The sequence below is a fragment of the Malus domestica genome, chromosome 15 (assembly GCF_042453785.1).
Source record: "Malus domestica chromosome 15, GDT2T_hap1".
In the NCBI taxonomy this organism is placed as follows: Eukaryota; Viridiplantae; Streptophyta; class Magnoliopsida; order Rosales; family Rosaceae; genus Malus; species Malus domestica.
The window spans coordinates 19,202,101-19,216,756 of record NC_091675.1 but is presented as its reverse complement, the minus strand read 5'-3'; the positions used below and the strand labels follow the sequence as shown (position 1 = coordinate 19,216,756).

The window sequence follows — 14,656 nt, the reverse complement described above, 5'->3', positions numbered from 1 at the left end:
AAACCCTAGAAATGATGCAGAAAAATTGTTTACCTTACACCAAGAGGCATATCGGAAAGATGTTGAGAGAGCTTTCGGTATACTACAAGCACGGTGGAAGATCATTAGCGAACCGGCAAGAGGGTGGAGTTGATAGAATTTGGACTCCATCATGATGTCTTGCATCATATTACACAATATGATAGTGGATGATGAGCGAGATGGGTATATTGATAGAGAGTCTAATGACGACCAAGAAGATCCAAATAAGTCAAGAAGGGCTCGTGCAAAAATATATGATGGGGCTAATTTGCCTTTCAATCCAAGAAATGGTAGTATCTTTATAAATGAGTACATGATGTGCTATAGAATGATACGTTCTCGTGCCACAAACAAGTACCTACAACAGGATCTTGTTGCACATCTTTGGGCCAAAAGAAGCATAGAGTAGGCGTTTAATATTTATGTTGTTAAATGTTTTTAAAAATATTGTTTAAGTTTCATGTTGTTAAATGTTTTTTTTATGTTGTATAATTTGTATGTTGTTTAATGTTATTTAATGTTGTTTCATGTTACTTAATTTAATTTAATGTTGTATATTAGCTTAGGAAGTTATAGGAAAAAAAATATAATTTAAAAAAAAATATAAAACATTTTTGTGAAATAGAAGTTATAGGAAAAAAATAGAATTTAAAATAAAATGAAACAAATTTTGTGAAATATAAGTTATAGGAAAAAATGGAATTTAAAAAAAAATATGAAACAAATTTTGTAAAATAAAAGTTATAGGAAAAAAATAGAATTAAAAAAAATATGAAAAATAGAAGTTATAGGAAAAATTTTGTAAATAAAAAATAATAATAAAACTTAAAAAAAAAATTTCAAATGCAACGGCTAGCTGATGTCAGCTTACCGTTGCATTTGAATTTTAGCTTAAGGATTCCTGTCGGTTATAGGTTATAACCGACATGAATAATGATTTTTCTGGCCAGCCTTCCAGCCCTTTCAGATTCTGTGGGGTCCTCTCAGATTTCATGAGCCCTCTGACCTAGCCTTCGGTTGGAGACAATTTTCGGGCAATTTTCGACCCTCTGAACCTTTCGGGCCATCTCCAACCGATGGCTAGCCAGAGGGCTCGTTTTAGCCATCTGGCCCTCCAAGATTCTCCAAGATATTAATATTTTAATGAACAGTACATGACAATATTTGCCTCCGTCTCCAACCGAGGGCTAGATGGCTCGTTTTAGCCCTTTCACAAAAAATCGTCTCTAACCGAGGGTAAAAGGCCAGAGGGCCAAACATAATTTATTATTTAAAAACTACAACTTAAATTCAAATCCAACGGCTAAGTGACGTCAGCTAGTCGTTGTATTTGAATTTTTTTTGCTATAAATAGGGTGGATATTGGGATATAATTCACACAACTTTGAATTTGAATTCAATCTCTTTCAATTCAAGTTTGCAATGAATTCCAACTTTGGATCCTCTTCAGATTCCAACTGGGGGTCCTCATCCAATTCCAAAAGAGAAGCAAAATGGGCGCAAATGAGATGAGAAGATGAAGAGTCTGATGAAGAAGTTCAAGTAAGGCGCTACAAACAAAACATAGTAGCAGCCATGGTTGCGACCATGGTGTGTCAGCCAACTGAGGAACAACCTCAACGGGGTGGCTTTATTGCTGGTTGCTCTTACAAACCACGAAACAGAGCGATGATGCATGCCAATTTGATGAACAACTACTTCGACCCCAACTCGGTGTACACATAACAGGATTTCAAACGTAGCTTCCGGATGAGGTGTCATGTCTTCGAGCGTTTACTTTGTGATGTCCAGCATGTCAATCCGTACTTTTGACAGAAGCGGGACAGAGCAGACCGCCCTAGTTTCTCACCATATCAGAAGGTTACTGTTGCACTCCGAATGATGGCCTATGGCTCCCCAGCTGATTCGATGGATGAAACCCACGGTATGTCTGAGTCTACATGCCTTGATACTCTTAAAGAATTTTGTGACACAATTGTTCAGCTTTACAAAGATGAGTTCCTCCACGAGCCAAATCAAGAAGATCTGAATCGGCTTTTTCGCAAAGCTGAAGACCATGGGTTTCCGGGGATGATAGGGTCATTAAACTGTATGCATTAGGATTGGAAGAATTGTCGATGACAATGAGGTTTTAGCGGAAGATCGAGAAAGCCAACTGTTGTGTTAGAGGCGGTTGCCTTATATGACACATGGATTTGGCATGCTTTCTTTGGAGTCTCTGGATCCCAAAATGACATTACAGTTCTTAGGCGTTCACCCATTTTCAATAACTTGACGGAAGGTAAAACACCTCAACTTGACTACTACATCAATGGCCGTCAATACAATATGGGGTATTACTTCTACTCAAAGTGGGCGACACTTGTCCAAGCAATTCCAAACCCTAAGAATGACACGGAAAAGTTGTTTACCTTACACCAAGAGGCATATCGGAAAGATGTTGAGAGAGCTTTTGGTATTCTACAAGCACGGTGGAAGATCATCAGCGAACCGGCAAGAAGGTGGAGTTGAGAAAATTTGGACTCCATCATGATGTCTTGCATTATATTACACAATATGATAGTGGAGGATGAGCGAGATGGGTATATTGATGGAGAGTCCGATGACGACCAAGAAGATCCAAATAGGTTAAGAAGGGCTCGTGCAAAAGTATATGATGAGCCTAATTTGCCTTTCAATCCAAGAACTGGTAGTATCTTTATAGATGTGTACATGAGGCGCTATAGAATGATACGTTCTCATGCCACAAACAAGTACCTACAACAAGATCTTGTTGCACATCTTTGGGCCCAAAGAAGCATGGAGTAGGTATTTATATTTTATGTTTTTAAATGTTTTTAAAAATGTTGTTTAAGTTTCATGTTGTATAATTTTTATGTTGGTTAATGTTATTTAATGTTGTTTCATATTGTTTAATGTTGTTTCGTGTTACTTAATTTAATTTAATGTTGTATAATGGCTGAGGAAGTTATAGGAAAAAAATAGAATTTAAAAAAAATATGAAACAAATTTTGTGAAATAGAAGTTATAGGAAAAAAATGGAATTTAAAAAAAATATGAAACAAATTTTGTGAAATAGAAGTTATAGGGAAAAAATGGAATTTAAAAAAATATGAAATAAATTTTGTGAAATATAAGTTATAGGAAAAAATAGAAGTTATATGAAAAATTTTGTAAATAAAAAATAATAATAAAACTGTAAAAAAAAAAAAAAAACAAATGCAACGGCTTGCATTTGAATTTTTTCTTAAGAAATCCTGTCGGTTATAACCGACAGGAATACATGCTATTATTTAGTATAAATGTATTATTGTCGGTTAAAAAAAAAAAAAAACCAGCCCTCAAGCGGTTGGAGATGGTTTTCAGGCTATTTTCGGCCCTTTGGACCCTTCGGTTGGAGATGGCCTTACCCCCAAGGAAATAGTGGGAAAGAGGTTGTTGACCCTAAAAACTACCAAGCCTACGTGGCGCGCAAGCCGAGTAATTAGTAAGTTAACTACGTCATTCGGTTGTATGCAGGGCATGCCAACTCGTCGGCCGAGCTCGGCCGAGGAGTAAAATTTGTTGATGTTGCATTGGGTGCGCTACTGACTTCTAAATCTCACGACTGCGGCCGAGGAATGAACAATCTCGGCCTTTAGGTTCTAGAGCCTGAAGACAAGGCTGCTAGTTCTGCGAAGTTTAATATCAAATTCGGCTTTCAATGTGCCGAATGTAATAACTTGTAACACCTCACTTCGCTGAAAAGGCTAATAAGATGACCTCTGCCAATAAGGATTTGAAAATCCTTCTCGACTGAGATTTGGATAGATAACCAATCGACCCCATCGCAATGCTGTTTATCCAAACTTAAGGTGCTTCACGGTCGGCTGATTCTACGGCAACAATGCTGTTTATCCAAACTGAAGATGTTCGCCGGTTGCCTTCACAGTGCTGTTTATCCAAACTAAAGGTGTGTCGGCGAAAAGAGAAAAGAAAAAAAAATCTCAAGGTTGTTTGAGAGAATTTGCGCAGGGCAGTTGTGTGTTGAATTGGAGGTCATTTCCATGTTGCTAATACCCCGATACTTATAATGCCAGTAGGCTTCAGTGCTTGTTGCTTGTCGTGAGTATCCCGCGTGTAGAAGTAATATTCCTAAGAATATTAGATAATCCCTCATGTAGGCGCTCCCACTTTTTTGGGATGTGATAATGCATGAAATCCCATCGACTTGGATTTTTAAACATATGATAATGCAGCTCCAGTGGATATAATGCATGTAATTGCATCAAAACCAATCAACGCCTACCATTATTTGCAGGCAATCCAAACTAATGGTCCAATCCAAGTGCCATGCATAATAATAGTGAATTATCATGCCGTTACCTAATCCAAACAGATTTGATGCTATCCTGATGCCAGTCATTACCATGCATGACTCTTCATTTGCGGCTTCTCCTGATGTGGTATATCCCAAGCAGACCCGCATAAAGAGATAGAGAAGTCCTCATTCAACTCTTTCTCCACGCATGCACTAATCTTTCTGCCAATTAATATCCATTTGCCAACCCAAAAACCATGCATTAGGATAAAATCCAAACTGAGCCTTATCTTTGATCTTTTGATCCGATAGCATTTCAATCTTTTGGACTCCTTAATTATCTTTGCACTTCAGAAATAATTTTCAAAAATTCCTCAGATAACATCATGATTATTAAAATCATAATAATATCTAGACAAATTATTAATCAATCATCTCAATCTTCTTTCAATCCAACGGCTCAGAATTTTACTCATTCTACGGCCTCGATGGCTCGGGCCGATAGTGTAAATCGGGTCCAAACAGAGGCCAAAACGGCTATTATTATTTTAATTTGTGGAGAACTTAGGGTTTTTTTATTAGGAGTTTATATTAGCATGTGGATATTTTGAAAATATAATACTTTGAAAAAGAAAGGAAATGCAAGTTGCTTTCAAAGATGAACACAGTGGTCAATATTAGCGTTCTTTTGGAATTGGAATTGGACTTTCTTAGACCCCAAAACATGAAGGTGACGAAAAACAAAGTCTCCTGCTGGTGACTTTGTTGGCTGAATGAGCCATCAGCGATGAAGGGAAAGAGATAATTGGATTTTTTTAGTAGAGCGACTCAAATGAAAATGGCCTCTAATGTTATTTTAACATGCTATGATGATGCATGCCAACATACATTGGGCATTATTTACTCCAACACGCAATGTGCATGATTGTTTTTATATTCTTATTGACATAAAACCTTATGCAGATTAAATTGTCATGATTGATAAGACATGTTTGGTTAATAGAAATGGGAGAAGGAATGAATTAGAGAACTTAGAAATATGAGAGGTACGGAAATAGAATAGGATCACTAGCTATAGCCCCTCTAGTTGATCTGATTCTTAATGTTTAGGTATACGATTACGGAAAATTAAAGGATAACGCACACTTTTCTGATTCCATATATGTTAGTAAACATAAGGGAAGATTAAGTAGTGAAATAGTCTTTCCTAATTAATGCAAGGAACTTTATGAATAAAAATGCTTCCAATCTCTATTCCCGTAAGTAAACATGAGACCGATCTTACTAGAAACAATAATAAACAGGTGAGGTCAAAATTCTCACAAAAGAATCGATTTCCAGTTTAGGGATTTGAGATTTAGTAGATTGCGCAAAATTTTCAGTTTTTGGAAGAACGTAGTGTTTATATCATAGTAAAAATGACTATTTTTCTTGCTATTAATATGTCAAAATCACGTAACGAAAGAGTTAAAAAGAAGATATGCTAAACTACATGATATAATTTCTCTTTTACATGTTATTATGTGGTGATTTCATTAGAAATCCAATAGCATCTTATCCAAAAATAATTGTTTAATAACAAGACAAATCACTCCTTGTCTCTTAGTAGGCATTCAAATGGATCACATTCTCTAGTCAGATTGTATCTAGTCAGTCTATTCTCTGGCTCAATTAGTTCATCATTATTTGATCGTCATCTCGTGAATATTTCATGTTAAGGTCATTAAAGGTAAAGATGGCGGACGGAAACGATCCGACAGGGCCAACTAATAGAAATGGGCTATTTGAATAACTCTTTTCAGCCCAACATAAATGGGCTATAGGCCTAGTTAATATGCAGAGGTTTAACATAGGTGAACACAAATCCGCCCTTTAAAACGAAGCAACAACCGAAAACCCTAATCCTCACAGCACTCGTCTCTTTACCGCCGCGCCGTTTACCTGTTCTCCTGATCTTCTCTGCAACTACACCACTCGGCAACCATGGGTGAGCTCAATGCATCTCTCTCCGCCCATTTTCCCACGCTTTAATATCCTTTTCACTTTTTTGTTTCCATTTTTTTATTATTAAAATATGTATTTTTCTTAATTTTTTCAGGAAAGGTGCACGGTTCTTTGGCTCGTGCCGGTAAGGTGAGAGGCCAAACACCCAAAGTGGCCAAGCAGGACAAGAAGAAGAAGCCCCGCGGCCGCGCCCACAAGCGCTTGCAATACAACCGCCGATTCGTGACCGCCGGTAACACCACCGTTTCCTGATTTTCCCATCCAATATTTTGCCGTTATTATCTATGTTATGGATCATATTCTCTGGGATTAAACCGTTTTAGTGATTTTTTTTAGATTATTTTTTGAAATGGGTAATTAAGAACTAATGTTTTATGAAAAACCCGTGTTCTGCATTTTTTGATTAAATCATTGTGCGTGTTGCGTGATTGTTGCAGTGGTTGGCTTCGGAAAGAAGAGGGGACCAAACTCGTCGGAGAAGTAGGGCAAAGATTCAAGCTTTGAAAGGATGACAAGTGCTTCGTAGATTATGAAAAATTAAAGGCTTTGTTTTTGTTTAATTGTCGCGCATTGTTCTTAAGACCTTAGTGTTGGTTTGTTACTTCATACAAAGATATTTTGCAAGTGTTGGATTATGTTGGTATTTTTTTAATCCAATTTGAATTAGCAGCAATGCGATTTTGTTTCTGGTTTCTTCGTTTACGTTTTTGTGTTGGTTTGGCTGGTTGATGATCCTCTTGTCTGATGCTTGATTTGATTTCCCGGGAAAATCATTTTTAGAAAGCTAATTAATCGAGTTAGATATCGTTTTTTAGTTTTAAATGAGAAATTGTGCAAAATTATCATTTTTAATTTTAATTGTTGAAATGATTAAGTTTTTCTGGATGTTGTTGATGTGTAACATATATATATATATCGTTAATATTTGTTCACTTTAACAATTAGAATTAGAATTTTAATTAGCCTATTTTTCCAATATTTTTGTAGTTAAAAAAATTTGGCTAAAGGATGCATTCTTGAGAGGGATTCGCCATGAAAAATAGAGTTTAAGATTCATACAATCGATTAAAAAAAACTGCATTTTTGCTCATCACCATTTATGTGGTGTATGCTCACCATCTTATTTATCACCGTTAGATGAGTTTGAATTTTGAGATTTGTGCTTATCCACTACTCGAATCTCGAATTTCAAATTCATCTAACGGTGATAAATAGAATGGTGAGCATACATCACACTAAATGGTGGTGAGCAAAAATGCTCCCATTAAAAAATGGCTAAATACTTTTTTAGGCAAACTAAAATTCGTTAGAAATTGACTAAAATGATTATAAATCAAGTTCCAGTTGCTCCAACAGGATTCTCTTTGGATTCTGGAAATTCGTAAATTGTATCCGTTCATTTTACATCGTGTGATCGGTTTTTGTCAACTACGGTTTGTATTTAATTTTAAATAAAAATAAATATTTAAAATAATTTATGACCGTATTTACGGATTTTCAAGATCATCACAAAAATGATTCGGTGAGGATCCGGATTCCAGTTGCTTAACTAATCAACATCAAATATCGTTGACATAGAGAATCTAAAATCGACAACGTATTAAAATTGATAATTTTAACAATTGAGATTTGAAAATTTGCCAATTTCTCAAAAACCTTTGGCATCTGCGATTTGGCTACTTTCCTAAGTACAGGGGATAAATGAAAATAATAATAAATGACTGAATAGGGGCAAACGTACAAAATTTCTGCCATGTGCTTTATTTAGTATTAAAATGATGGAATGACAAGCATCCACCAGATGTATCGATTATACAAGCAAAGCCTAAACTGGTGCAGAAGCAATCTAGACGATACGTTTTCGATTTGAAGGACGTATTGTATACGAATTATACAAGCAACCCAAAAATAATGCAGAAGCAATCTGATTCAAGCACTAGGATGACTTCCGATACTTGAGGGCGTCAAAGCGAGCAGCAAGTGCGTCATAATCTGGTAACTTTGGATGAACTCGAGGAACTGAGTCCTGCCTTGCAGCTGAAGGTACTTGTGGTGGAGGACGCTCAGGTGCTTGATGAAAGCCGCGGGGAGGTGACTCCATTTCAACTTCTTCATCACAGTCCGATTCATCAAACTTAATATCTGAATGTACTGATGGGGCATTATTGTAGCTGTACCTCCTGTAGATGAATTGCTTCTCATTTCCATGGCTATGCATCGCCTCCTCATCTCTTGAAGAGTGAGACCTATCAACTCCAGGAGCTTTAGATTGGTGATCGCTATTCTGAGAGCCAACTGATGGAGAATCTGGCGTAAAGAAGCCAGTGGAATTGCCAGAAGGGGTTCCAAATCCATTATTGACCATATTCTGAGACCCGAATGATGGAGAATCTGGCATAAAGCGGCCAGTGGAATTTCCTGAAGGGGTTCCGAATCCAGTATTGACGCTCGAAGATGATTGAGCTGCTTGATTGGAGTCTTTGTTGGCCAAATATGCAGCAACTTGTGCAGCAGCCATTGCCTCACTGGCGGATTTTGCAGCTGCTTCAGCAGCTGATGCTGAGTCTACAAATTGCATATGTCCTCTTTCACCACCACTACTTGTTCTGCGTTCTCCACCACCACTTGTTCTTTGTTCTCCACCACCACTTGTTCTTCGTTCTACACCACCACTTGTCCTGCGTGAAGAACTAAAAGAAAGTATGATAAAGTAAATGGATAATCGAAGTATGGTCATACCTTAAATTAAGATGAGATAAAAGGAATAGCCAAGCTACCTAGTGTCTGGCTTATTAGTCTCAACAGATTGAGGCGGCACACTCTGCACAGGCATGCTGGTAGCACTAACAAAATTGCGTGGTCCTTGCTGTTAAAATAACAGTAAATAGAAATATTAAATCAGAAAATTTCTTGCATATAACGTGAGAAAGGAAATGACTGGTTACTAAACAAAAATCACAAAATGGAAAAGCTATTGAATATAATTTGAGTTTGTGTGTGTGTGTGAGAGAGAGAGAGAGAGAGAGGAACGCACTATAAGCTCTTCTGGAGGCTTGAGAAGCTCCTGTTCAGATTCTGATGTATCCCATTCAACCTGGTATTCCTTGGCTATCTCCTTCAGGAGTTTCAACTTTACTTCGCCCGTAGGGGTTCTAACAGAGAGCTTGTCAATCAGCTGTGTGAGAAACAAACGCACTCAGCTACCATAGAAACTAAAATATGAACTGTAAGTAGAAAAGTGATACAGTATATCCAATAACAATAAAGAAATACATGACAGGGAGACCATGCTTACCATGCGATTCACACCACAGCTGGGACGTACATCAACAGCCGCAGATACAAAATCTTTACCATACTTTTTCTCAAAAATATTCCTTAGTGCGATCAGTTCAGGAATCTCAGAACACCTGGGGGAGGCAAAGATTAAACTTGCAATCCCTTCTTTGAGATCAGGCGGACACTCCCTGTAACAAATCCAAGAAACATTGGGATTAAGATACTATTCCACAGCTGTGAAACGCAACAAAGATAATACAATATTGTCACCTTTGCTTTGCGATGATAGAAAGCCTAGAGACCACTAATTCACAGAAGAGCTCAATGAACTCATTGGCAGCCAAAACGTTATGTTCTCTGATCACATGTTCAACCTACAAAACAAAGAATTTGTTAGTAATTAGGGAAAACCTATTTTGTTAACCATGTTGCAAAACCGCAAACCTAACTGCATAGCCACATGCCTGATCATAAGTTTGAGTCTATAACAAACTGAATTGGTCTGTTTTTCAAACAACCCCAGAGTCACTAACATGCTTTTAGACTTTTAATCCCTTTCTCCCCTCCCCATTTATTTATAAAGACCAGAACACATGAACTTTAGATTAATATGTTAAATAAATGACTAATAAAAATGATAAGTACCCGGATTCGAGCAGTGGCATCTTGACCAGATTGTAGGAGCAAGGCGATGTCACGCCTCATCTGCTTCACCACCACCTGCCTCTTGTTCCTCAGCAGCTTTATTCTAGCCACCGCCATCTTCGCTTGCATTTTGCTGTTTCACCATTCATTCCATTGATCACCATTAGCAAAACAATGAGCAAGAACAATCATTGAGCAAAAAACCAATCCCCCCACCCTATTAAATTGTCAAAGAATGCACGACATTTAACAAAAGTATCAACTTGTCACAATCTGGGTCTCAATAACTCCCACTACCCACATATTGGTAGGCAACCAAACAGAGGGACTGACTCCGAGCCTATTAAATTGCCAAGAAAGAGCAAACATTGGTACAAATATATCAACTTTAACAACTTTTCAGTATCTGGGTCTCAAGTCTCAATTACTCTTACAATCCAAATTTTCTACACATCCAAACAGAGGGACTAATTCCCACCTGTTAAATTCCTGAGATAATGCAACCATTAAACAAAGATTTCAACTTTAACAATTTTTAACTATCAGAGTCTCAATAATTCCTACTACCCAAATTTTCTAGGCAACCAAACAGAATGACTAACTCCCACCCTGCTTTGCCGATATAATGCAACATTGACCAAATATTTCAACTCTAATAACTTTTCAATATCTGGGTCTCTATAATTCCCGCTTCCCACATATTCTAGGCAACCAATCAGAGGGACTAAGACTAACTGCCACCCTATCAACTTGCCGAGATAATGCAAACATTGAACAAATTTTTCAACTTTTGACAATCTGGGGTCTCAATTCCTATTTTCCAAGATTTATAGGGACCAAACAGTGCAAATAGCTAAAGTAGAGAAACCCAGAAAGGGGAAAGGCAGAGAGAGAGAGAAGAATGTACCATTTGGAGGAGTTGAATCCCCATCGGAAGAGAGAGCGGCTGAGCTTCACCAGCTTCCTGGTGTGGGTGGTGGCTACGGTGGCGACAGTCATGGTCACAGAGAGAGCGGGTTGGGTTTTTGCTGGGTTTTTAATGCGGAGTGTAATGGAACGGTCGCCTGAATTGGCATGGGAAAGCTATGGAATTATACTTCGGATCCTCTGTGGGGCCCACTGAATAACCGACCTATGTGTTGTAATTATAAATGGGGCCTGTAAAAAGAGAATATAGCCGTTGTGAGTTGACACGTGCGAGAAGAATCCAATGACAAAGTCGGTATGAAGATTTCCTAAGCTGTAAAATCCAGCCAAACCATTTCTATTTCTAACTTTTTCACAATATTTTCTAATAAAAATTCAGATTTTTTGTTTTTTTTTTCTTGTAGTACATTGATATATATTTTATACTAAGAGGAATTGGGAGGTTGGCTACACCAGATTTTTTTAAATTGTTTTTTTAAATTTTTGCTAAAGGGGGTATTGTAGAAATAAATTTAATTCAAGTCTACGTCACACTATAAAAAAACCGAAAAGTCCATGTACATAATTTGGATCGGATTATCAAATGAGAACTATTATCTATAATTTGGTTACATGATATATTGAAACCAAATCTGATTAGCCATGAACAAACGTAATAAATTGGTGAATTCGAATTGGAATCGGATTAAAATCAACTCATCAACGAGTATAAGCATGTAATTAGGTTTTCACTTGCAAATACCTCAAAGAATTTTCTAGCACTAGATTTACAACTAATAACTAAGATAATATAGGAAACTTTATTTAGATTTCAAAGAGGTTTAAAATTCTCAAACAGAACGTCGTAGACTTATTTAGAGGTTCCTCAAACCAAATAGTATTAAAATCAGTTTTAAAAAAAATATATACATACACACACACATTTAGCTACAAGTACAGTAGAATTCACATTTCGACAAAAATGAAGAAGAATATACGTAGATCCTTTAAAATTCGGATGCTGGTACTGGGATTATATGGTACAATAAATGGAAACTAATCGATGTGTGATCTTAACAAGAAAGCATGTTTAGGAGAGAGACTCTAGTGCGGATCAAGAGCCTAAACAAGCACTCCAAACCATTTTCAATGCCTTCAATGCTTGAATCCAAGACCTCCAACCTTCTTTGTGCAGATTGAGTCTTCTGATCATCCTCAAAACCTTCACCTGAATTATTGACAAGCATGTTGCTAATTGCAATATCTACATTTTCCAGCTCGTTCATGCTTTTGTGTTGGTTGTTGTCACAAACCAACACCCCTTTGTGCAACAAAATCGAAACCAATGACCATCTGCTAGGCCTTGGCTTCAGAATTGGAGTGGAAAGGAATGAAGACAGGAAGTGAAAAATGGAACTGGTGATCAAACTTGCCTCTCTCAGGACTCTCACCACCGCGGCGAGATGGTTGTCTATATCCAAAGGAAATGCTTCATATTTTTGATCCATTTGCTTCAACGATGCCATAAACTGCACAATTTCCTTCTTCATCTTTTTTCTTATGCGAACATATGAACTCACATTGTCTTCGATGCTCGAATCTCCCACCTTTCTTCTCCGAAGCGTGGATTGAAGATCTCTAACGCTTTCCTTCATCGTCAAAATGGAATCCCTTGTGTTGCCACAAACATCCAAGTACGTGACAGAACCGTCCAACAGCTCTTCAACCCATTTCTCTTTCTGGTGAAGGGCTAGAGCCTGTTGTGTCAATGGCAATTGAAGAAGTTCCTCAATGCAAAAGTATAACTCTTTGAGCCCACCTAGCGCTTTGCATATTGAATCCGCCTTCGACGACGCCGGCGACGATGAAGATGTCAATGCTGCCTCCAAAGCCTTGAGCTTGTTCAGCTCTTCCTCGGTTCTGAGTGTGCTTGGATGTGACCTAACCGGCATACTAATCGATCGAACATTGTAAAGCTTTGAAGGTTTGGTAGAGAATGAAGCCATTGTTGCTCTTTTCATCATATAAAAAGGTTGAAACTTGAGAGAAATTGTAAGAACTTATAGGAATTGGTTCAAGAAGTTGTGCTGTATGATTCAGAGTTCGAAGTCACAGATTTATACCGAGGTACAAATTTGAAAGATGGAAGGGGGACCAGAAGCATCTTTTGGGTCCTTAGGTCAATGTGATCAACATGTGGAGGCCGATGGGCCATTGTTCCATTCCATGGCGTGAGTTATGTTGTCACGTCTTGCACCAACTATAAACTTAATATTTGTCCAATTTAATATCAGCTTAAAGTTGTTTTTTTGGGTAGGGTGTTATCTGAAATTAGTTATTTTTGTTTTTCTTGAAAGATAAATTCATTTGACCTTTTCTTTCCTTTCATGCACCGCCGGCATGAGAAATTCTTATAAGCAGGGATGGAGTTAAAAGAGATTTTTTGAATGGGGACATTAAACCAAAAATTTATTAAGCGAAATGAAATGATATCCACAACACCTTTTTTTTATGCACCCATTTGTTTATTTTTATCCATTGGTTTTTTTTTCTTTTAATTTATTCAATGCAATATATAACTAGAAATGCACAAGAATGTGTAAAGAACGAAGACGGCATCCTCTTTTTTTTATTTATTTATTTTTTTCAGACCAATGTGAGTGGGGGCATCCACCCCCAGTGAATATAAGGTGGCAGTGTTCTTGCTTGTAAGTACTAATATATGAGTTTTTGTGTTGTAATAGTTGTGGAAAATGTAACATTATGTAATCGTGTTATTAAAAACTAATTGACCAGCACGGCTAAATTTTAGTTTCTCAATATATAATCAAGTGACTTAAATTTATAGGAATTCGGTGGCAAGTATTTAAAAGAATGGAGCATTCCAAAGTTCTTTGGATAGGAGAGCCTTTGAATGTTGAACATCGAGAAATCCATATATCCAACAAGATCATGAAACCATTTTTTTATTAGTTTTGGAATTTGGTTGGAAATGTGGGGGGTTTAAACAAAAATTCAAAGCAAAAATTATATTCATAATATATATGTACATGGGTTGCACGAGTGTGATGTCTTTGCCATGTTCCCTTGAAGGCTTGCAACTTTCCAAATGCAATTAAACCTACTTCAGTCTAGTACTTGATTAAGTAGTTCATTGTGGTCATGCTCGACCACAGACCTTTACTTAAATTTTCTGAGTAGTGGGATTGTTGTTTTCTTTGTTCTTTTCCTCATTTTTCTTCTTACTTTGGCCTTAAAAGAAGGAAATGATTCTTTCTTGGTAACTTTTTGTCACATCTTTAACTTTAGGCCAATTTTTTCTTCGTCTTTGCTGACAGGTAAAAAGACTTTGTCAAGGTACTTCTTGATCAGTGTGTTTGAATTAGAAATATTTTGGCCCCTTATTTGAAAGTTTCATAAATTTTGGGACGGAATCAAGGGAAGGAAAAGATGAAAAGCGAAGAAGAATACTCTATATGAAGCAAATTCGACAATTCGATT

The 14,656-nt window shown here is 37.1% G+C and overlaps 3 protein-coding genes across 3 annotated transcripts; 1 reads left to right on the top strand and 2 right to left on the bottom strand.

Moving 5' to 3' along the window:
* Nucleotides 1-6,046: 6,046 nt before the first annotated feature.
* LOC103415914 (small ribosomal subunit protein eS30z/eS30y/eS30x) lies at nucleotides 6,047-6,998 on the top strand. Its single transcript, XM_008354196.4, has 3 exons — nucleotides 6,047-6,308; nucleotides 6,420-6,557; nucleotides 6,763-6,998. The coding sequence occupies exons 1-3, from the start codon at nucleotides 6,305-6,307 to the stop codon at nucleotides 6,807-6,809; spliced, it is 189 nt and encodes a 62-aa protein (XP_008352418.1). The 5' UTR covers nucleotides 6,047-6,304; the 3' UTR covers nucleotides 6,810-6,998.
* Nucleotides 6,999-8,063: 1,065 nt separating this feature from the next.
* Nucleotides 8,064-11,360, bottom strand: LOC103415915 (uncharacterized). The gene is made up of 7 exons (XM_008354197.4): nucleotides 11,157-11,360; nucleotides 10,250-10,382; nucleotides 9,875-9,978; nucleotides 9,621-9,792; nucleotides 9,360-9,500; nucleotides 9,103-9,191; nucleotides 8,064-9,015 (listed from the first exon to the last, which is right to left on the bottom strand). The coding sequence occupies exons 1-7, from the start codon at nucleotides 11,246-11,248 to the stop codon at nucleotides 8,262-8,264; spliced, it is 1,485 nt and encodes a 494-aa protein (XP_008352419.3). The 5' UTR covers nucleotides 11,249-11,360; the 3' UTR covers nucleotides 8,064-8,261.
* An 868-nt stretch (nucleotides 11,361-12,228) lies between these two features.
* LOC103415934 (uncharacterized) lies at nucleotides 12,229-13,161 on the bottom strand. The gene has a single exon (XM_008354216.4). The coding sequence runs from the start codon at nucleotides 13,159-13,161 to the stop codon at nucleotides 12,229-12,231; it is 933 nt and encodes a 310-aa protein (XP_008352438.3).
* Nucleotides 13,162-14,656: the final 1,495 nt, after the last annotated feature.

Excerpts from the sequence above, each read along its gene's own strand:
- LOC103415914 (XM_008354196.4), top strand. Across the intron at positions 6,558-6,762 it reads CCGCCGATTCGTGACCGCCG|TGGTTGGCTTCGGAAAGAAG; the intron begins GTAACACCACCG and ends TGATTGTTGCAG.
- LOC103415915 (XM_008354197.4), bottom strand. The coding sequence starts at position 11,248 with ATGACTGTCGCCACCGTAGCCACCACCCACACCAGGAAGCTGGTGAAG. Across the intron at positions 9,501-9,620 it reads GCTGTGGTGTGAATCGCATG|CTGATTGACAAGCTCTCTGT; the intron begins GTAAGCATGGTC and ends TTTCTCACACAG. Across the intron at positions 9,016-9,102 it reads ACTAATAAGCCAGACACTAG|TTCTTCACGCAGGACAAGTG; the intron begins GTAGCTTGGCTA and ends ACTTTCTTTTAG.
- LOC103415934 (XM_008354216.4), bottom strand. The coding sequence starts at position 13,161 with ATGGCTTCATTCTCTACCAAACCTTCAAAGCTTTACAATGTTCGATCG.